Source organism: Phascolarctos cinereus, unplaced genomic scaffold (assembly GCF_003287225.1).
Source record: "Phascolarctos cinereus isolate Bilbo 61053 unplaced genomic scaffold, phaCin_HiC Scaffold_4;HRSCAF=312, whole genome shotgun sequence".
In the NCBI taxonomy this organism is placed as follows: domain Eukaryota; kingdom Metazoa; phylum Chordata; class Mammalia; order Diprotodontia; family Phascolarctidae; genus Phascolarctos; species Phascolarctos cinereus.
Window position 1 is genome coordinate 373,852,986 of NW_027555847.1, and position 23,715 is coordinate 373,876,700.

Below are 23,715 nucleotides of genomic sequence, written 5' to 3' on the forward strand. Positions count from 1 at the left end.
CATCGTGTAGATTCTGGCATTGAGAAGGTACCCAGCCAAATTCAATCAGGGTCAACTTAAAGCCACCCTGGAAGTGAAGAGGTCATATGAAGCAAAAATCAGGTGTCCTCCTCAAACGGTGAGAGCATTGGTTTGTCCATAGTCATAGTATAATAGTAGATATTATTTCTCTAATGGTTAACAATTCAAAAGCCTTTTCTTGGTCCCAGATACATTCATTGTTTTAACTGGAACCAAAAATATATTAGATTTGGGTCTCTCTCTCTCTCCCCCCCTAATCTGTCCTTAAGAAAAAAGGGAACTTTTTTCTTATCTTTTCTTTCTACCCACTTAAAAAAGGACCTACTCAGCCTTTTTCTCTTTTCCTCCTCTCAAAAAGAATCCAACAAAACCCCGAGGTAGGGGAGTTGAGATCCTCTAAAATATCCCCGAATATAGCTCAGTTTTCTGCTGTTAATAATATACTTCCTTAGGTAGCTACGGTAGCAATTCAGAGAATAGCATTTTGATTTGCACATTTTATTTATGTATGTATCCAAGGCATTTGGGTCCAATGACCAAGTTCGCCAAGAAATTCTTCAAAAAGTTCAGCTCTTCAAGGAGTTTTATAAGCCTTATCTCATTGCTAGTGATAATTATGGAGAGAGTTATGCAGTGTGCACTGAAATTGAAGTCAGGAGATGTGGTTTGAGTCATAGTTGTGATGTATAGAGACTGTGTGACTGTAGGCAAACTCCAGTTTCCCGATCTGTAAAATGGTGGTAACTATATTGCTTGCCTCATTGTGGAGAAAGTACTTTGTAAATCTTAACTATATAATTATTACATGGAAGAGATACATCAACTGTGTTGATATATTCAAACTAGACTGCATTCTTATGCCATCATTATTTATTAGCTTTTTTAAAGCGGTATTTTCCAATGATTGTGATGTAAGTACTAACTTTGAATTTAAGTTGGGAGAATGTATATAATTTTTGATGCTTTGATTACAAAAGGAGAGTGTAGTATATTGGCAAATGACATTTTTGTGACCTGGATAATGTTTGACAGTTGAACCCTCTGTGTTTGAAAATTATATCCCCTGGATATTTGTTCCACCACAACCTTCTTTGCAAAAACATATGACTCATCTCCAAATAACTCTCCTCCTGTCACGCAGATTAGAATTTTCTAGCATTCAAAATGTGTGATTTTTATATAAAAGCTAATATTAGAAAATGTTTCTTATTTATCCTCCTTGAATACCATCCCCATCCATGTTTCACTGTAGTTGACTTCAAATGACTATTTAACATATTCCAAATGCCAGTTTCATATGTTTAACTCATAATCAACTTGCTGCATTGCAATTTATATTGATTTATTAAAGCTACATTTTGCTTTGGTCTGATTATGAATGCCAAAGAAATAGTAGCTCTCCTGTTTTCCAAAATAGCATTATTATAAGGAACAGCACAAAGCAGATGACTGTGTGGTAACTCCAAGTGCTTTGTGGGTCCAGATTTACATTTTTGTTACGTTGTTAGAGACATCTATGAGAATTGCCTATGAGTGCATCAGTCCATTTGTGCAACTGAGCAAATTAATCTGCTCCAGGTATCAGGTAGGTTGGTAATACAGTATGCCTAGTAAATGCGTATGATGTACTTTATCCCTAATCAATCCAAAATCCATTATCCATAATTGTGTTATAATTGCCTTGGATATTAGTATTTGATGAAATATTGCTGGTATTTCTAGTGGAACAGATATTGATGTAAGAATGACATGACTTTCAAGGAACTATGAACATATAACCAAAACCCAGAATACAGTTGGTTGAAATTTGACCACTAGAATCTGTACAACAAAACCCTTTAAAATAATTTTTTAAAATACTACTCATGATTTCACGTACCATAAGGCTGATTAGAAAACAAACAAGCAAGTAACCAGACCAAAAAAATCCTTTAGTACTCCAGGTGTCTATTATTTCATCTTTATGAGTTCTTTTTGTATTCACTAGATCATCAAAACCTTCCATACCCTATCAGGTTTAATGAGGCCTTGTTCCCCTATAGGCCTTATTCTTCACTTCATGATCTTTGAACAGACAATTTGTTAACATTTCCATAATTCAAGTTTATTAGGATTTATCGAAGCTTGTACTCCACTGATAGAACCTTACAAAACCCAGGATTATCTGTCTCTATACCACAGTTTACCACTGGGCTTAAAAACAAAACTGTATTGAATGTTAGAGCACTTTTGACCTGCTTACAAAACAGAACAAGTCCCAGAAGAATGTACTTTTTTTATTTCCTCTAAACTTTTCTTTTTCTTTTCAAAGTCTTTGAATGGGACACAAGAAAGGGATTTTCTATGAATCATGCTTTTTTTTTCCTTTCTTTTTTTTTCCTTCCCAGCCATACTCTCCTGATACCAGTGGGAGAGAAGGATGGGGATTCATAGCTCATTGTGACAGTTGACCCCATTAGTGTCAAATTGAAGGGGAATAAATAGACCAATCCTGTCTCCTAGGGTCTACTGTAGTATACTGATGTCAACTGAAAATAGATCAGTTGGTAAACATATATGAAACATCTGTTTGCCTGGCACTGTATTAATTGCTAAAATACAAAAATGAAACAGCCCCTAGCCTCAAGGGGCTTACATTCTCTTTGGGTAAACATATACATATATACAATGTATACAAGCTAAATTCAATTTAATTTTGGAAGTGGTGTTAGGTTAAAAAGGCTGTGGGAATCAAGAAGTACCTTATGTAGAAATTGGCACTTGAACTGAGCGTTGAATGAAGCTAGGGGTTCTAAGAAGTGGAGGTGAGGGAGGGACTGCTTTCTAGGTATAAGGGAGAGCTAGTGTGGAGTCATGGAGATAGGAGATGGAGTGCTGTGTTGCAGGAACACACAGAAGACCAGTTTGGCTGAGCTGTAGGATGCAGGAAGGGGAGTAATTCGTAATAATTAGCCTGGAAAGATAAGGTGGAGCCAGATTGTGAAGGGCTTTAAATGCCAAATGGAAGAGTTTATGTTTTATCTTAGAGGAAATAGGGATCCAGTGGAGTATGTTGAGTATGGGAGGGATGTGTTTAGTCCTGTCATTAGGAAAATTACCTTGGCAGTTGTGTGGAGCTTGCATCGGAGTAGAAAGAGACCTGAGACAGGGGGACCAATTAGGATGCCAATGTAGTAGTCTAGGTGAAAGGTATTAAGGCCTGAACTAAATGGTAGCTATATGAATAGAGAGAAGAGATCAAATGTGAGACATGTGTTAGAAATAGAAGCCACAAAATCTGACAACAGCCCGAATCATGTAAAACATTCCTATATTAGTCATTTTGTACTAGAAGACTCAAATAAAAGAAAAAGAATGAAAGAAAAAAAGTGAAAAATATCATGCTTCAGTCTGTATTCAAACAATATCAATTCTTTCTCTGGAGGCAGATGGCATAATTCATCATTAGGAATTGCCTTGGATCATTATATGGCTAAGAATGGCTAAGTCCTTCCCTGTTCTTCATTGAACAATATTACTGTTACTGTGTACAACATTCTCCTGGTTCTGTTCAATTCACTTTGCATCAGTTCATGTAGGTTTTTCCAGATTTTTTTGAAATCATCCTGCTTGTCATTTCTTATAGCACAATAATATTCCATTACAATCATATACCATAGATTGTTTAGCCATTACCCACTTGATGGGCAGCCTCTTGTTTTCTGATTCTTAGCCACCACAAAAAGAACTGCTATAAATATTTTTGTCCAAATAGGTCCTTTCCCCTCCTTTTTTGGATATCTTTGGGATATAGACTTACCAGTGGTATTGCTGGATTAAAGGGTATGCACAGTTTTATAGCCCTTTGGGCATAGTTCCAAATTAGTCCTGAGTATCTTGAGGATTTTTCTTTACATTAACCATCTGTACATTTTGTGGTGAACAGTAAAGGTAGACTAAGGGAAAATTAGCGTGCCATTCTTCATATTTATTGGAAGCTATTTGAACTTTGTTGTGACTAATTCTAATAGATAATTGATGATTTGTTTTAATACTAATTAGATCCTGAGACTATGGTTTGGACTCCTAAGTATTTCTTAATCTTCCCTGAAGATCAATGTTGAGTCCCTGAGTAGTGGGAAATGGGATCTTAAATATAATCTGCAGGTAGATTAAGAAGAAGATAGCCCTAATTTCCTCCTCTTCTTTTTTCATATCCAATACCAGCACCCACACTGTTATTACTAATGTCTCTTATCTGTTATCATTATTATTAGTGTATTAATGCTAGGTTTGATTTTAATCACTTGGAAATTGTGTAGAAGGAGGTAGTGTTTCTCCTGATGTTTAATGTTGGCTGCAAGTACTCTAAACAGTTCAATTTAGCATCAGTACTCTAACTAGCAAAAGGGATCAAGACTCTCATCGTGGTTAAGTGACCATTCAATATGAAGGGTTGTCATGTGGCACAGTTACAAAAAAACAGTGCCTGGCAGGGACCTTCCTTACTTCTAATACCTTTCCCAGGCTGGTCTCTGACAGTAACGTTTGAGAAGACTTTGGGAAACAGTGTCACTTCATATGGGCCGGCAATATGCTTGGCCATTACTTTCCTGGTGTCATAGAAGCTTCAGGAAAGTTGATGATAGAATGAATTTTTTGAGTTCTGAATTTCAAGAATATGAAGATATAACAAACAGTTTCCTTTCATAGCTGACATTCAGAGCACTCACGATAGACTGTCATATCTCTTAAATTTTTCAAATGTTGCATATTTAGTCCAGTGGGATAGTTGAGGAATAGTTTTACCTTATGATTTATAAAGGAACTTTTATCTTATGATTTTAAAGGAGTTCCATTGACTTGATTCTCTAGAGCAAAAAAGTTTTTTTGGAGATACTTTTGCCTTCTTTTCCCCAGCTTCTCCTGCCCAGTGTAGTACTTACTTCAGGCTTTTCACACCTTAGAAAATACCAAACTTTAGTCATATGTGAGAAGCTAGAACTTGGTGAAAATGGACTCACACTCTGGCGTTTATAGTAGCAGTTACTATATTATTATGCTTTTGCTGAGCCTTTGTGATCCTGGTTAAATGTGTTTTAGTGAATTTATGCTGTTCATACAAAACTTAAAAGGGAACTGGTCCTTTTATTTTGACTTAGCCCAGAGAATAGAGTGTTAAATCCTAAGGGTCAGACACACTGCCCCTTTTTAGGAAGTTTGTTAAAAAAAAAATCAGTCTTATGAATATAGGACCATAGATTTAGAACTACAGGAAAGTTTAGAGGTTTTATATAAAATGAGATAATCTTTGTAGAAAGCACTTTGTACAGTGCCTGGCACATAGTAGGTGGTATATAAATGCTTATTCCCTTTCCTTCTATATGTAGTTCTACTTTTGCATTTTACGGAAGGGGGAACTGAGGCCAAGGGAGGGTGACTTAATTGACTTGGCCAAGGTCACACACGTAATAAACCTCAGAAGTAGGATTTGACTTGAGCTAGAGCTTTTTCCATTGTGTTGCATCTCCTTTGTTAAATACTTTGGGTATCATGGAATTTTGTGTAAGGTATGTCTTTGAAACCTTATCAAAGAAAAGTTAATACTGAAAGTAGTAGAAAGACCTTGGTATAGTATTCTCACCTATATAACTATCCTTTGGTATATATCCAAGGATAATATTTAAATCATGTTCTAGTATAACCTTCCTTTCAACACTAGTTTTTATTTCAGGTATTTAAAATTATTACGTGTATTGAAATATTAATCGTTGCTAGGTCAGCAGTGATGTGACATAGATCTTAAAATAACCAAAACCGAAAAACAATACCCCTACCACTACCTAGTGAAAATCTTAATTTGCTTGAGTCCTTAAATTTTTAAATAGGAATTTTAAGATGATTCTATATACTAGAATGGATGCTGGATGACACAATGGAGAGCATGTTGGACCCGGAATCAGGAAGACTCATCTTCCTGTGTTCAAATCCAATCTCATACACTTTCTAGTTGTGTGACCCTGAGCAAGTCACTTAACCCTGTTTGCCTTAGTTTCCTCATCTGTAAAATGAGCTGGAGAAGGAAATGGCAAACCACACTTCAGTATCTTTGCCAGCCCTCCCCCCCCAAAAAAAAACCCAAACAGTGTCATGAAGAGTCAGACGTGACTGAAAAATATATGAACAACAACAACACATACTAGGTGATCCTAGATTTTTAGTGTTGTGTCACCAACATCGCTATTTGGTAATGGAAGCAGCCGGAGATGAGGGGCTCAGGGACTTATGGGATAAGGGAAAAGGAACAGAGTGAGAGTTGTTGGAGGCAGAGAAGACAATAAATAGTATGGCCAATAAATAGTGTGTGTCCAAGAAGACTTGATTTTGAAGTCTAACATCCAGTCATCCTAGGTACTAAGCATTCCTGCTGTGACTGGTCAAGTTCCAAGGATACTATTTTTATTTTGAGCATAAGCTGGGAAGGTAAGTATGAAACAATATAGATATAGGATTAGTAGCACATTATTAGAAGCACTTTCATTTTTCTTTCACAAAGTTTATGAGAAATGGGATTACTTATATTCTTCTGTAAAATGACAGTAGACTCCGGTGCGTCTCTTATCACAGAGACTGTTAGTATTGTATTGGCTGCTTTTTCTTTGAGGGGCATTGGCCTTTTGTAATGTATGTGCACATGTTGATATAATAATGAATTTTTGGTTCATCTTGTAAAATGGCAGATAAGTGTGGAGGTCCTAGGGACTGAAAGCATTTATATAGCATCTTCCATGTGCTAGGCATTGTTAAGTACTTTTTACAAATATAATTTCATTTGATCCTCATAACAATCCAATGAGGTAGATGCTATTATTATCTCCATTTTGTAGTTGAGGAAAGAGATCAACAGAGGTTAACACAGTCACACAGCTGGTAAGTGTCTGAGGCTGTATTTGGACTCAGGTCTTCTTGATTCTAGGCCCAACTGTTTATCCACTGCACTACTAGCTGCCTCTATTTATGCTACTTTTACTTTGAGGCTGCAATGAGTGCCACTTTTTCTTTAGTTATGTTCCTGGTGACATTCCTGTGGGGAAGATAATGAGCTGAGTAGTACACTATAAAGAAAGAATAGAATTTTTAAAAAAAACTCTATAGATTTTATGTAGGAAAAGGCACCAAAGAAGAAAAAGTAACAAATTAGAGAAGTTGAATCCTTTATTATTAATGTTGATTTCCTGTTACTTATATTCTTTTTTCACCAAAAGAAAACCAGCAATCCAGGAATATTGCCAGCATCTGAGAAAATAAGTTGGCCTTTAGTGATGCTATGAATGAAACATTAGAGGAGTAGAGGGGGATATAGTTCCTGCTTCCTAAGGCCATTTTATGCTGTTACTTTCTGCCTGTTCTAGCTCTGTTCTCCAGTGAACCCCAGTAGCCTGATGTTGATTGTGGTAGTACTGCAGCTTGCTAGTCAGTTTCTGCTCTGTTGAGCACAAGATGAGGACTGTGAAAATGGCTAGTCAGGAAGCAGCAGTGAAAGATAGAAAGTTTGATAGATTTGTTACCATTCTTGAGATTTTAAAGAGCTGGAGAAAAGACAAAGATTAAATGAAACAGGGTCCCTCACCTCATGAAACTTATAGCTTAGTAGGAGAATATGACATACAAATATTAACAAAATAATTTCACAAGAGTGGTGCAAACTAAATGCTATGTATCACTTGTTTCCTTAAACTCATTACCGTCTAAGATAAAGGATCAAGGAAGTCTTCATGGAAATGGCATTTCAGTTGGACTTTAAAGGATCAACAGGAATTCAGCAGGTTGGAAGTAGAGTTGGGTAGGGTACTCTGGGTGCTGGGAACAATGTAAGCAAAGGCATGGAGGTAGGAAGAGATATTGATGGTAGAAGGAACGGATAGTTGTTTAGTTTGGCTGGAACGTAAATTATAGAGGGTGGAATAGTATGAGATGAGGCTGGACAGTCAGGGTGGCACAGTTATGAATCCTTGAATGCCAGGTGAAGGAGTTCAAAATTTAATTTATAGACAATAAGGGACCATTGGAGGGTTTTGTATGTAGAAGTAACATGAACATACCTATGTATAGGAATATTGATGTGACAGTTATATTCAGATTGAAGGGAAAGTGGTTGCTATACTTGCAAGATTAGTTTGGAAGCTGTGTGAAGAATGATTTGGAAGGGGAGAGAAAACCTTTTCAGAGGGTATTGTCTTAGCAGAGGTGGATAATATTAAGGGCCTTATATATAGTGGGAGAGAACTGGACAGAGAGATAACATGTAGGTAGAATCAGCAGGACCCACTAACTATTTGGATACAGGAGATTAGGGAGAGAATAGGGAACAGTAAGTAAATAGTGATGCCACTGACAAATGATGGAGTCAAAAGGAGGAGTGGGGTTAGGGAGAAATATAGTAGACTTGGTTTGAAAAGTTGAGTTTGAGGCATTTATGACATTTAGATGGAGATAATAGAGATTTGGTTCTGGAACTCAAGTCAGGGTTGGAGGTATATTTGGGGGAGTAATTTTCATGGAAGTGATAGTTCATGAAAGTGACAGATTCTTGAAGACAATCCATATTGGAAAGCAAATGAGGAATCAAGGAAGGTGCAATTCAAATAGTAGGAGGAGAACCAGGGGAGTGTGTGGCATCTTGGAAGTTAAGAGAGAGTGTATCCAGAATGAATGAAAGTCAAATACTTCAGAGAAGTCATGGAAGATGAAAAGGGAGAAAAAAAGACTTTTGAAATTCGCCATTAAGGGTCATTTGTTGACTTTGGGTGGAGCAATTTCCAAAGTTAAGTGGTGATGATAGAAACCAGATTGCAAGTGGTTGAGGGTAAATAGATGAGAGAAAGTGGAAACACTGGATGTGGACTGCTTTTTCAAGAAGTTTGACATTGAAGAGAAAGTGAAAAATGAGATGATAGCTTGAGAGTTTTTAATGGGCTTGGAGAAAGGCAATATTTTGCCTTTGTTTGGCTGCTTGTTTTAAATGTCTGTATTGAAAAAGTTCACAAAATAATTAATGAAGATATAAATTTAGAGTTATTGTGAGTGATATAATTCAATTCATTTCAACAATAATTTATTAATTGTTCATATAATCAGCACATAATTATTTCCCATTTCTCCCATTTCCTTTCTATTTTCCCCCTTTTTTCCTCTCACCTTTTTTGGTAATCTTTGCTTCCTTGCCCAATGAAAAGTCTTCGTAGAAATGTAGAATCATAGATTTAGAGCTGGAAGGGACCTTAGATACAATCTAGCTGAAAGCACTATTATTGCGCAGTGTAGGCAGGAAAGATACAAAAATATCACTTGAAAAATAACTGTAAGCTGTGAACTGGTCCAGCTATACCAAAGAAATCAATGAAAGAGGAAAAGGTCCCATATGTACAAAAAATATTTCTAGCTGCTTGTTTTGTAGTAGCAAAGTATTGGAAACCAAAGGAATGCCTATCAATTCAGGAAAGGCTGAACAATTTATGGTATATGAATATAATGGAATACTATTATACAGTAAGAAATGATGAAGGAGATGGTTTCAGAAAAACCTGGGAGGACTTGTATGAACTGATGCAAAGTGATGTGAGCAAAACCTGGAGAACAATTTCTAAGATAACAATAAACTTATAATAAACTGTAAAGATAAATTTTGAAATACTTAGTTTTTTGATCAATACAGTGGCCAACCACAGTTCAATGGCCTCTTGATGAAACATGCTATCTGATGGAGTTGGCGCATAGATTGAACCAACCAACCAGTCAACCAACTTTCCTTCCTTCCTTCCTTCCTTCCTTCCTTCCTTCCTTCCTTCCTTCCTTCCTTCCTTCCTTCCTTCCTTCCTTCCTTCCTTCCTTCCTTCCTTCCTTCCTTCCTTCTTTCCTTCCTTTTTCCCTCCCTCCCTTTGAATTTGCTTTGCATGAATACGTATTTTAAATTGATTTTGCATTCCTTACATTTACAATGAATGGGGGAGGGGAAAAAGGAGAGAATTTAGAACTGAAGATAAAATAAATTTGAATTAAAACAAATTTTTAAAACTTTATATATATATGTATTTTAAAGAAAATAGCTCCATAGTATAATCAGTCTGTCTTATGAAATCAGTTCCCCTATGTGAGACTAATGGGATTTTGGTTAAAATGTAGTCGACTGTAACATTTAAATCATGGATCACTTTTTCCAAAACAACAACAAAAGTAGTTAAACTTGGTTTTGCAGTTAGGGTAGTATTTTTTGTGTTGTCATAGAATGCAGGTCTTTAGATCAAATAAATTTTATTTCCAGAGGTAGTTTAAAATATGGTGTAACTTTCAAAGAATAATTTGTATATGTATTTTGGACAAAAATTAACTTAAAATTAAAAGTTTTAAAATAACTTAGATATTCTTAACTTTACTATTAAAATTGGCAATAACACAGTACATAGTAACATGATTTTCTGAATACAGGTTTATAGTGAACATCAGCCAGCTATCTGTTTGGTTTTAATTTCAAGAAAATTAAGTTATGCTCTGAGCTTGTCAGGCACTCTATTAACATTTTTTTGGAATATAGTTCTGTCATTTCTTGGTGTGTTTTTTAGTACTTACACTTGGCACTATATAGTAATGGGCAATAGTGAGTAACTGGCAGTTTGACTTTGTGAATGCAAATTTAAAGAAAATAACAATTAGCTCATTCTCTTTTAATGCCCTTTTTAATTACTGCATGTAGCCTGACTTAAATCATCACATACTTGTTTCCTCTGGCTGCTTTTCTCATTTTCTTTTTCTTCTTGACTTCTCACCTTTTTGGTGGTTCCTGCTTCTCTGCCCAAGGTTATCATAGGATTATATGTAGAATCGTTAAGTTTTGAACTAAAAGGGAGCTTAGAGACAGCCTAACTTGGGAGTCCTTCATCTTTTTCATTTCTTGGGCCCCTCTGGCAGTTTAGTGAGCCATAAAGACCCCTTCTCAGAATAGAGTATTTGAATAATTGAAGGATATGTTAAGTTTCAGTTAGAGATTAATGAAAATAAAGATAAAATTTTTTTTAGCATCTAGGTTCATGGAGCTCCTGAAATCTATCCCCACCTACTTGTTTTACAGATGAGAAAGCTGATGCCTAGAGAGGTGAAGTAATGCTCTATCTACTTCACTGTGCTGCTTCGCAGAGCTAGGGTTTGAACCCACCTCTTTTGATTCAAGAGCAGAAACTCTTGCCGTTGTATCATACTGATATTTTGCATGTTTGGCTACTTACCCAGTTAGAGTAGGAACTGGGAAGGTGCTTGTGGTGATGGACTTGTGAGGGAAGAGAAGGGGAGAGATGTTATTTTGTAGAGGCAGAAATGACAATGCTTGCAACTACTGATTGAATATGCTGGGTAAGAGAAAGCAAAAGATTGAGGATGATTATGAGGTTGTGAACATTGATGACTAGAAGCACAGTTGTGCCCTTGATGAAAATAGGGAAGTTTGGAAGAGGAGTGGGTTAATGGGGAAAGATTATGACTATGTTTAGGACACATTGAGCTTGAGTTCAGTTTGCACTGAACTTACAAGTAAGCATATCCAGTGAATGTGGATTGAATAGTTTCAGTAATTTAATCTTGCTTAAGTATTGCGAAACCATAACCATCTGTTCTTTGAGGAATTAGATCATAGGTTCAGCTCTTGATATTGGTTCGATTTTCCTTTGTGAAAGTAAAAATCGACTATCCTTCAGATGTAATGATAATGCTAAGTTGTGTCCTTTGGTTTCCTTTTTCTGATAGTGTCTATGAGTTTGCCCTGAGTCATCCATATCCTTTTAGCCAACAGCATGCCTTCTGAGACAGATGGGTTAGGTTGGGAGCATTTTGGCTTTAGAATCATTTTCTCTTGTGAAGCTAATTGTTCTGTTGTCTTATGAAAACCCAACCTTGGCCCCCCTAGAGCTGTGTACTGACCAGATGAACTGAGTGCTTACTTACCCTGCATATTCAGATGGATTGAGTCAAGTGTATGAAAAGTGAAAAAGTCCAAGAGGACCCTTCTGCCCCTCCTACCTGAACTATTGCGGGTCTGCCCAAATTAAGTGATTTTCTCAAGCATCTTTCAGCTAGTAACTGTTTGAGGCAAGACTTGAGCCTTGGTTTTCCCTACTCCAAGTCCAGTGCTCTATCCACTGTACCGTATTGTCTTCCTTAGAACTGAGGAAGATATATATTTGGCCTTGTGTGAAAGCTTTGAAAGTTCCTTTGAAAATAATAGTATTTTGCATGTCACTTGTGTTCCCTGTAAATCCAAGAAACATTCAAAATTGAAGATCTTTACATAGAAATTGGAACTCTACTACTTATCTGCCCCCAAATAAGAAAAACTTGGATGTGGCCTTTTGAAGGAATGTTCCTTTAGCACATGTAAGCCTTTAATAATTTCATTTGGAAAATGCTCATTCTTGACATGAACTGCTGTTATACTTTTGGCCTTGAAATGCCACATTTCATTTGCACTAAATCTATTTTTCATCATCATCATCATTTTTTTTTAAAGTGGCAATAAAGCTGTGGTTGCATTGCTTAATTGACTCAGCTGTAAACTTTGTTCATGAGGAGGTGAAGTCATGCTTTAGAGTGATGCTTGGAATACAGAGTAGGGAATCCTTGCCACCATTTTTATGTTTAAAATCAGGATTTTTTCCCTTTTGGGAGAAAAGACTTAATCAGGCAAAGTCTTTGGATTTCCAGAGTCTGTTCTTTCACCTTTGGTGATAAACAAGCTGTTCTGGCTGCTTTGCTGACTAGTGGGATGTTATTAAACTGGCTAAGTTATTTGGTTTGAAATCCTCTTTAGGGACTCAGTGAGTGATTTTTAAATGTTACTACTCAGATCTGGGTCACTGCATTTGGGAGGGTGAGCCAGAGGGTGACATTTATAACAAATCAACTTAGGAGTAGGTTGTTAACTCGTGGTTTAAATTGGGCAGCTTTGGTAAAGAGAGACTTTTCTGTCAAAAATCTGTTTATCAACAACTTTTCCTGTCATTGTAGGAGTAGATGTTACTTATCTTCTTTTTTGTCTGCTGAATTAAATTAGGTCTTCCTCTTTCTTTGACTCAGCTTTTGTACAGCATAATTCTTACCATGCACCCCTCTTAGTCATTTTCTTCTCAGAAGACTACTTTCCAAGTGCTATTCATGGTGAGGCAGAGTGCAATTAAAAACAAAATCTATGTATATTTAGATGTGTCCATCGAGAAAAAAAAAGTTGCTAAAAGTTTTAGAGAATCCAGGTGGTTTGATTTATGACACTGAATTCCGGTACCAGGGATTGATCACCACAGGTCTTAACTAGGTTCATAATTTGTGTTTCATTAAAGGATGAACACATTTCTGGCAATAATAGCTCTTATTTTGTATTTGAATGAAGAGTAATCTGACTTTGGGATGAGAGATGCCTGTATTCTGTTTTCTGATGAACCTTTGATGTATCTTACCAGAAGCTGACTCTGAAGATCTCATAGAAGAACTGCTCTGCTGCTTAATCAAGTTAATCATTGACATCCCACTCTTGTAAGTTCTGATCATCAGGATTTGTTTATGTTTTCTTTGTATTCTCAAAATGATGAGTTTGTTAGCATTTTATAGTTCATAAAACTAGATATAGTACTTTTATTTTGTCTCTTTCAAAGCCATATATCCACAGTATCTTCTTTTTTGTGTTGGCCCAATAGCATTCTAATTGTGTCTATACAATGTACAAACAGTTGGTCAACCCAGCCAAAAGATTAGACTGTTCAGTGGACTTAAAAAAAAAAGTTAAACTAATTTCTGGACCAAATTTGGCATATGATTTTCACTCAGTGTTTATTCATTTAAGTCATTACTTGTCCTGTTTACCCAGTGTCTATTGTCCTTTGTAGAGAAAGAGCTGTGGAGAGAATAGATTATTTGAAGATTAAAAATTAGATACTTTGCCATAATAATTCTGGTCCTAATCATTGCTAAATTGCCTTGCTTTTTTTTTTTTAAGTAATTTCCTTTTGGGTGAGGACAACTTAATCATCCGTGACTGAATATTATTGTTTGATGATAGTCCAGAAATATTTATACTACTGTGCATTCTGTCTCTGTCTTCTTTGAACACATTGAAGCAGCTAGGTTAGTTTATTGTCTAGGCTTCTCTGGATGCTCTTTTTAAAAATTTTAACTTTTTAATTTTTTTATTAATTTATTTTTATTTATCAACAATCACTTCCATAAGCTTTTGAGTTTTAAATTTTTCTCTCCCCTCCATCCCCCCTCTCTCCCCAAGACAGTGAGCAGTGTGATATAGGGTTACATATACATTCCTATTAAACATATTTTCACATTAGTCATGTTGTAAGGAAGAATTAGAACCAATAAGAAGAACCACCAGAAGAAGAAACAAAACAAAACAGAAGAAAAAAATAGAAATAGTATGCTTTAATCTGCATTCAAACTCTATCTTTGGATGTGGATAGCATTTTTCTGGATGCCCTTTTGATCGTATCAGAGGATAGTAGAGTTAGAGGTTTTGTGAATCATTTCTAGCCATGGAGATGCTGGGTAGCCTTGGGTAGACCTTAAAACTAAAGGAAATTTATCAATTAACAAGTATAAATTTTGAGTAATAACATTGTGTTATATTTATCTTTGTTGACAAAGGGAATTGTTCATTAATAAAACGTTTTCAGATAATACCATCAATAGATTTTAAAACTTTCTCAGTACATGAAATATTTTTTTTTCTTTCGTATCTCCCATAGTGTCTAAGAGTTTGCTTTTTATACTGTGAATGTCCAATTAAAATGGGTAAACTAATTGGCATTTCAATTCATTTCCAGAATAATTTTATTTTAGGTCTTTTAATTTATAAAAATCTCTTTTCTCTCCCTCCTAGAAAAAGCAAACAACAACAAACAAAAGCAAAAGTCTAAAACCCTTGTAACAAATATGCATAGGCAAGAAAAGCAAATTCCCCCAAAGACCATGTTCAAGAATATATGTGTCTCTTTCTCTCCCCTGTGTCATCACCTCTTTGTCAGGAGGTGGTTGGCGTGCTTCATCATGGGTACTCTGGAATTGTGGGTGGTCATTACATTGATCAGATTGATTGTTTTTCTTTTAAAGTTATTTGTCTTTACAACGTTCTTATAGAGATTTTTCTCCTGGTTTTGTGTATTTCGCACTGCATCAGTTCATACAAGCCTCCCCAGGTCTCTGAATTTGTCCTTTTCATCATTTCTTATAGTACAGTGTATTTTTACATGCATATACTATAATTTGTTTAGCCATTCCCCAACTGATGGACACCTTCTTAATTTCCAATTCTTTGCCAGAACAACATGAGCTGCTACAAATGGTTCTGTACGTAAGAGTCCTTTCCCCTTTTTTTTGATCTCTTTGGTGGTATCACTAGGTCAAAGGATATGTATAGCTTAGTACCTTTTGCAGAATGGGTGTATCACTTCCCAGCTCCACCAACAGTGCATTAATCTGCCTGTTTTCTCACAGGTCACTCAACATGTTATATTTTTGTCAACTTTGTTACTCTAATTGGTGCAAGGTGGAACCTCAGAGTTGCTTTAATGTGCATTTCTTAAATTATTAGTGTTTTGGAACAATTTTCATATGGATATTGATGGACTGGATTTCTTCCTTTGGAAACAGCTTGTTCATGTCCTTTGGCCATTTGGAGAATAGCTCTTATTGGTTGGAATCAGTTCCTTATAGATCTTGGAAATTAGATGTTTATCAGAGAAACTCATTACAAAGATTTTCCTCCCCATTCTTCACATTTATAATTTTGATTATTAATTGGGTATTTCCCTCCATCTTATTCTCCTAAACATTTTCTTTTTTGCTTATTGCCCTTCTTTACAAAGAACAGGATGGTAAACAAGAAAGAATGTGCTTAGCTTTTCCTCCTCTTCCTTCTCTCCTGTTTTCCTGTTGACTAAATTTATTTCTATCCCCGATTTTGTGTGTGCTTGTGCATCCACGCACATGTGTATGCATGTGCTCTACCCTCTTTTGACCAATTCAGATGCAAATGAGTTTGTTGTTGCCCAGTCGTTCACCTCTTCCTCCTTGTTTGAATAGCCTTTGACTTGAACATACCAGTTATGTGAGAAAATTTTTTATATGCTTTCTCTCCTGCCTTCTTCTCTGATTTGTTCCCTTCTTCCTCCCTTTCCATTCTTCTTTTAAGATCATCAAAACACAATGAAGCCACTTCTAGGCCCTCTGTCTTATTTAACTCCTTCCATGACCCTTGATGATATTTTAGGGTTCTGAGCAGATACTTGTGTTATCTTTCTTATTTGAATGTAATCATTTCGCCCTGGTTTGTTGTGTCCAACTCTTTGTGATCCCAGGAAGCATCCCATTCATGAGGTTTTCTTGGCAAAGATCCTGGAACCTTTTGCCATTTTCTCTTCCAGTAGATTAAGGCAAATAGAGGTTAAGTGACTTGCCCAGGTCACACAGCTTGTGAGTGTCTGAAGCTGGATTTAAACTTAGGTCTTCCTGGTTTCAGGCCCAGCTCTTTATCCCTGGGCGATCTAGTTGCCTTCTCACCCTTGTTTAATCTTTTCTTATAGCTTGCTAGTATTTACCTTTTTATATTTTTTGACTCCTGTGTTTGAATTTCAAAGTTTGTACTCAGCTCAGCTCTTTTCATCAGGAAAGCTTGGAAGTTCTTTATTTCATATAAAGTTTATTTCTCCCCTTGTAGAGATTATATTTAATTTTTTTGGGAGAAGTTATTGGTTTTAAACTGCTTTCTTTTGCATTTTTCTGACTATGCCTCCTTTGTTGTGCCTTTTTTTTTTCTGGCTTCATTCAGTACTTTTTCTTTGACCAGGAAGATCTTGATTTTTACAATGTCATTCTTAGGAATTTTCCTTTAGGAAAATTTCAGGAAGTGATTGGTAGATTTTTCTGTTTTCACTTTGTCCTTTATTTCTAAGAGATCTGGCCCATTTTCTTTTATTATTTCTTGAAGTGTGATTTTTGTTTTTGTTTGTCGTATGTTTTCAGGTAATACAGTGATTCTTAAATTTTCTCTTCTTGACTTTTCATTTCATTTGTTCCTGTCATGAGATAAGATGTTTTCTTCAGCTTTTTTCAGTCTTTTTGATTTGGTTTTAATGTTTTTCATTGTCGCATAGAGTCATTTACTTCTATTTGATCCATTTTAATTTTCATAGAGTCTTATTGCTTGTCTAAGGTTTTGTACCTCTTGTACTGTTATAGTTCTCTAAGTCTGTAGTGCATTGCCCTCATTTCTTTTCCAGTTCTTTCTAGCTCTTTCATTTTACTTACAAAATCATTTTTAACTTTTTCTTTTTAAATTCTTCATTTCTTCCAGGAATTCTGGGGGAATTGTGTCCAAGCCTTGCTTTTCTTTTAGGCATTACTTATAGATATTTTGGAGTCATTTTATTCTTTTGGATTTGTGTCTTGGGTATCTCGTGGCACCATAATCGCTTGTTATGGTGGGATTCTTTTTTTCTTTACTCATTCCTCCACATTTATTTAACAAATTGAAAATTTGTTGTAGGGCCAATCTCTGTGTCCTTCTGGAGAAGGAGCATCTGAGCCTTGCTTGTATCTTTGTTGCATTCTCTTGGGTCCTACTTTCCTGGGGATATTGAGTGCTGTGTTCTTCAGGAATTTTAGGGGTGGCCTAGGCTGTGGACCTGCAAATATTCAGCATACTCAGAGTTATCTGAGCCAAGGATGATTGTAGCCCTTCTGGTTTCAGTTTTATAAGCTCCTGACCCCAGTTTTGATCTTGACAAAACAACTGTGAGACTGCCTCTGGTTGGAGCTCTAGTAAACTATCACTGTCAACTAGCTGGGAAGTTCTGCAGGTCCAGAGGGATGGACTTCTTCCCTGATTATTCCAATGAAGGTATCAGACTGTGCTTAGGGCTGCATCTGAGACTCGACCTCTCCAGGATCAGAGCTATACAGTTGCTCCTCATTTTTGTTCTTGATCTTTGCCCAGTACACTGAAACCTCAGGTCCTGTGACTGCTCCATGCCCTGGACACCACCCACAACCCCTATCCCCCCCAACACCCATGCAGCCCTGGTACTCAGCCTTATTGCAATGACGGAGCTTCCTGTTGCTGCTTTTTCCTACTCCCTGAACAATGTTAGATTCAATGCTGAATTCTATACCTCTTCTTGCCTCAGTGCACATGTGCAGGTTCCAGTTCAGTCTTTGTGCCTCAGGCTTTGCATGGGAATCCCAGCTGGCCCTGTTTTCCTTGTCAGCAGGCCACTTTTGTGTGTGTGTGTGAGGCATTTGGGGTTAAATGACTTGCCCAGGGTCACACAGCTAGTAAGTTTCAAGTGTCTGAGGCTGGATTTGAACCCAGGTCCTCCTGACTCCAAGGCTGAGCTCTATCTACTGCACCACCTAGCTTCCCCCAGGCCACTTTCTTCTAGGCCTGTTTGGGATAGAAATGGCAGTAGATCATTTCCCCTTGTATTCCCAAGCAGAATTTGACCCAGTGTCCTTGTTAAGTCTTTGTGGAGTAGTTATGGGAGACAGTGGACTCTGTTGCAGAGCCATTTTGTCTGGTCACTTGATTGTAGTGGCTACATCATTGCCCTAGGGTGTGCCATTTATTGCCTACCTACTTTACTTCCCTAAATCAGTGGTAACTCCTCTAAGCATGGTATTTTGGAAACTGCCTTCAATTTGGAATTGGACAGATTTGAGTTCACCTTTATTTAGGATCTGTGTGGTCCTGGGCAACCCACTTAATATGTCTGGACTGTTTACTTTTCTGTAAATGGAGGAGGTTGGATTAGGTGGTCTCTAAGGTCCCTTCTGGTTCTAAATTCAGTGAAAATTATATCTTCTAGAAATACATCAAGCTTTTCTCTTTATATATATAGGAAAGAAAATAGATTTCATATCTTCACATTGTAGGAAGTGGTAGTATAAAGAAACAATAACACTTAGCATGTTTTCTTGCATGTATAAATGTCTTAAATTTCTTTTAATAAGATAACCCAATAGTGAATAGATAAAGAAATTATAATATCGTATTTATGCTCATGAGGAGATAGATATGACATTTTTTGGTTTGGGCCTGTGATTTCATTGATTTAAATAGTTCCCTCATGAGAAAACTCCTACTGTTGCTGATCAGTACTTTCTTGGCAACTATACGGTCTTAGAGAGTTGTTTGGGACATTGACATTTGCTCAGCATTGTATAGCCAGTGTTTATCAGAGATAATGTTTCATCCCAGGTCATCCTGAGTTCTAGGGTACATCTCTCTACACCACATATGATGTCTTATATGAATACATAATTTAGTTTAAAATGTACATATAATTAAAAATTAATTTACAATCACATACAATAGATTTGTGATATGTTTATATATAATTTATATAATATACAAATAATATGAGTATAAATATGTTCTATATAAATAGACATTTAATTATATGTATTATGTATATACATATATAATGAATTCGGTTCTAGGCATGCTGAGTTTAAGATGTCTATGAGACATACAGTTTGAATTGTCCAGTAAACAGTTGGAGATTCTAGACTGAGGTGGGAAGAGAGTTTAGGGCTTTGACAAATAAGTCTGAGAATCATCTGCATAGATGTAGCGGTTGAAACCATGGGATCTGATGAGATCACTGAGTAAAATAGTAGGGAGGGACAAGAGAAGAAGACCCAGCACACAGTCTTGGTGATTAGTGGGTGTGATCTCAGTGAAAATCTAGCCAAGGAGACTGATAAAGAATTGTCAGACAGATAAGAGGAGAACCAGGAGAGAGTAATATCATGAAAATCTAGAGAGAAGAGAGTGTTAAGGAGAAAAGAGTGATCAGCAGCATCAAAGGTTGCAGAGAGGTCAAAGATGAGGTCTGAGAAAAGGCCATTAGTTGGGACTTAAGAGATCATTGGTAACTTTGGAGTGAGCAATTTCACACTTGAATGATAAAGTTGGAACTCATACTCCAGAGAGTTAAGAAGAGAGTGAGAGGAAAGAAGTGGAAGCATCTATTTAGATATCTTCTCAAAGAGTTTAACTGAAAAAGGGAGAAGAAAAGTCAGGCAAGCAGCTTGCAGGAATGGAATAGATCAAGGGAGGGTTTTAAAGATAGGGGAGACGTAGGTATGTTTGTAGGCAGTAGGGAAGCATCTAGTAGATAGAGAGAGATTGAAGATAAGTCAGAGTGGGGATGAGTGATCTGCTGGAGCAGACAGAATGGAATGGAATTGCTTGTGCATGTGGAGGGGTTGGCCTTGGCAAGGAGAAGAGTCAACTTTTCACTTTAGTGATATATGATGAAGAAGAGAGAACTCTTAGTGAAAGGATGAGGGACAGGGAGCCATGGGCTTATTATTAGAATTGAATTGAGAAATTAGACCTTAATTACAGTATTGAAATAATTTTTTGAAAATCTTGATTAAAGTATAAGATTCTACTCCAAACAAAGACAACAAAAATGAGCTTCATTGCATCCTTAAGAATGAATTTGTTTCTTCTGTATTCTCATTATTTATCTATCATGTTGTGAACACTGGATAAATGTTTAGGCCTTTTAAAAAATGTCATGTCTTGAAGAGTAATTTATTTCTTTTACATATGCCTCTAGGCTTGTGTTCACTTTTCCTAAGCTTTTTAGTGAAAGCGAGTTCGTAACTTGTTCTCTGTGTATCACAAGCTAACAATGACGAAGAATGCCAGTATGCCATTTGAAAAGATGGAGCAATGGTTAAAAAAAAAAAAAAGGATATTTCAGACTCATTGAGCTTGTAGGCCATTAAAACTGACACATCTTTTTTCACATGAACTGTCATCTAGTGAAACCTTTTTCTTTCCTGTACTTATGAGATTGATTTTTTGAACATAAGTATAGAACTTTACATTTATCTTTGAAATTTAATTCTATTCGATTTGGTGCATAATTCTCACTGGTCAAGATTTTTTTTTTTTTGGTATCAGAACTGTCTTTTAGTGTGTTAGCTATCTCCCAGTTTCATGTCATCTGCACTTTTGATAAGCCACTTTTATGGATTCTGCCTTTACTTATTAAGTCATGTGTGGGATCAAACTTATAGAACTCAGTAAAGAAACCCCTTCGTTAGAAGAATAATGTTTAATCAGGAAAAAATGCAAAAGACTTAGAATTAGATGGTTATGGGGACACACAGGAAGAAATGTTGAAGAAATCATAGACTACAGCTGTGTCAGGGGAGTTGATGAGTACAAGTTCTTTTAAAGAACATGGAATATTAGCCTGACATATTGAACACATTAAATAATTTACAAGCCTAAAGTGCTGTTTGTAACTACTCTCTTATAATTTTGTAATGTGCCAGCATGATGTCTAAGGCCTTGCTGGCTGACTGGAAAAGTTTTAGAACTCAGTTACCAACTTGTGATCCTTACGATGTTAGGCTTTTTTTGTGGAGCTGAAGAATAAAATAGTAGTTCTCATATTGTTCTTTTTTGTCTAATATCCATGTGCCATGTTTGTGTGGTATTCCTTCATCTTTGCAACAGAAATTTAAATTCTTTGAAAATAATTTCCAATTAAAAAATTAGTGTTGAGTGGCATTGGTTTGACATTTTGTGGTTTGTTTCTGTGGATATTCTCTCCAATTAATGAAAGGTTCAATTTCTTTTCCCCACAATACTATATCTAGAGCTTTCATGGCAGGCAGAATGGGGCAGTGTTAGTAATAGTGGGGTAAAATCTTTGCTCTGCCACTTATTAGTGATGTGACCCCATGCAGGTCAGTTAATCTCTCTTGGACTCAATTTCCTAATCTGTTTTTGGACTGACCCTTCCTAACATATTTATGAAGTAAAAACTGAAGTGTGGGTTACATTAGCATTCTTGTTCTCCATTTGAGTTGTAATTCTTCACTTTCCTCTGCTACCTTTAATAAGGCAGGGAGCTGTCTTATTCCAAAAAAGGCATTGAAGTTTGATTTTCCTTTCCTTCCTTTCCCTGGGTAGGTGCAGTGCATCTCTAGTATCTGGGTCTGAAATTAAACATAATGAAGATACTGTTTGATGCCCATTTATCCTCATTTTAAGAGATGTAACTCATTTTGAGACTGATTGGTTTGTTTTTAAACATATGAAGATCTGTTTGTCTGAGACATTCATTGTATTGCTCAAAACCGTATCCACTAAAATTAAAAGCTAATGCTTTACCTCTTGAATAAGAAACATTTTTTGTTCTGTTTTAAAAGCTTAAATCATCTTTTAGTTACCTTGTGTGTGAAATTGTGTATTATAGTTTTAATTGCTTTTCTTTTGATTAGTGAATAGAGGAAAATCTAAGGGTGGTATTACATTCTATTTCAAAAATGACATTAACTTTACATTTTTATAGGATGAATAGATTTTGTAATAACTCAGGAAATAATTGCCAGCATTATTATCTAAGTTGTAAGGATCCGACTTAAATAGAATTAAATAACTAGACCAAATTTAAGGAAAACATCTGTTCTTAGACACTCAGTCTAAGATCCTAGTTCTTTGATTCAAAGTCCTTCGTTCAGACTGCTAAGTCTTTCTCTTTTTGTCTTTTAATGCCTTTGAATTGGTTCTGGTCATTTACACGTGATATCCATCATCAACCTGTTTTATCTTGTCAAGGTGGGATCTCTTTTGTTCCATTGAAAAGGGGAGGGGGTTCCAGAAGCTCATAGGATTTGGGCGAAGAGACCTTAGACCTTAGACAAGGACTGTATCTAACTTCCTTACTTACAGAGAGAGGCCTTGAGAGGTGAAGCCACTTATCCAGGTAAGTCACACAGATAGTAAGTCACAAAGACAGGATTTGAACACAGATCATCTGATTTTCAGTGTAATGTTTTTTCCACCACATCTTTATTATGTGGCTTTACCTATTTAGGGGTTTCTAAGTGATGAAATTGGAGGATTTATAGCAAGATATAATTCATTTTGGCCTTTTGGAATATTTATTTGATTTTTAAAAAATCCTTTGCTTCTAGATTTGTCTGTATTGTCTATGAGGGAAATTAAAGAAAAAGGCAGTCAGTTTTAGAAAGTTTTTCTTACATGTGATCCGCCAATTATTCTTTATGTCTGCTTAAAATGTGTATTGACCATAGTTATATGTTGGTGTATGTAACTGCATTGTAGAAGGAAGCATAATGCATGAAAAGCAACAGAAGAGTTAAATTTAATAAAACTTTAAAAAATAAAGCTGTATATAATAGAGATTCACAGTTCTATAAGTGTTCTTTTTCTGTTCTTTATATGTGAAAATGTTTATATTAAAATCATAATAAAGCATTTTAAAATGGAAAGAGATAGGAATTGATGCTATGTAGTTCTGTGTAAACAGTTTTTTTTTTTAATGGGGGGTAAGGGATAGGAGAAAGAGACGTTTGGAAAGCCCACTTTGCTTCCAGTTTTCTGCGTTGCTCACATTCCCACATTATGTTGGGTGAGGTAAATAGGATTGTGGGGTGATGGGGGAGGCAAAATGGATGAAGGCCTGAATCTCTTTTTCAAATAGGTTATTTGTGGAGGGATTAAGTGATTAGATAGAGGAAGGGGGCAAGACTTAAAAACTGTGTCAGTGAAGCTAGTATCTCTTATGTTCTAGTTCATGCTCAGTGAGAGTCCCTTTCATCTGGAGACCAGTTAATTTGCTA

At 36.2% G+C, this 23,715-nt stretch overlaps 1 protein-coding gene across 3 annotated transcripts in view; it reads left to right on the plus strand.

The window, feature by feature from the left end:
• Positions 1-23,715, plus strand: part of DYM (dymeclin) — a 571,335-nt gene that overhangs the window by 97,485 nt on the left and 450,135 nt on the right. For all 3 annotated transcript variants that reach the window (XM_078153263.1, XM_020985814.2, XM_020985816.2), the window contains one exon: positions 13,500-13,572. In XM_078153263.1, the coding sequence (XP_078009389.1) occupies positions 13,500-13,572 (73 nt within the window). The remainder of the gene's footprint in view (positions 1-13,499; positions 13,573-23,715) is intronic.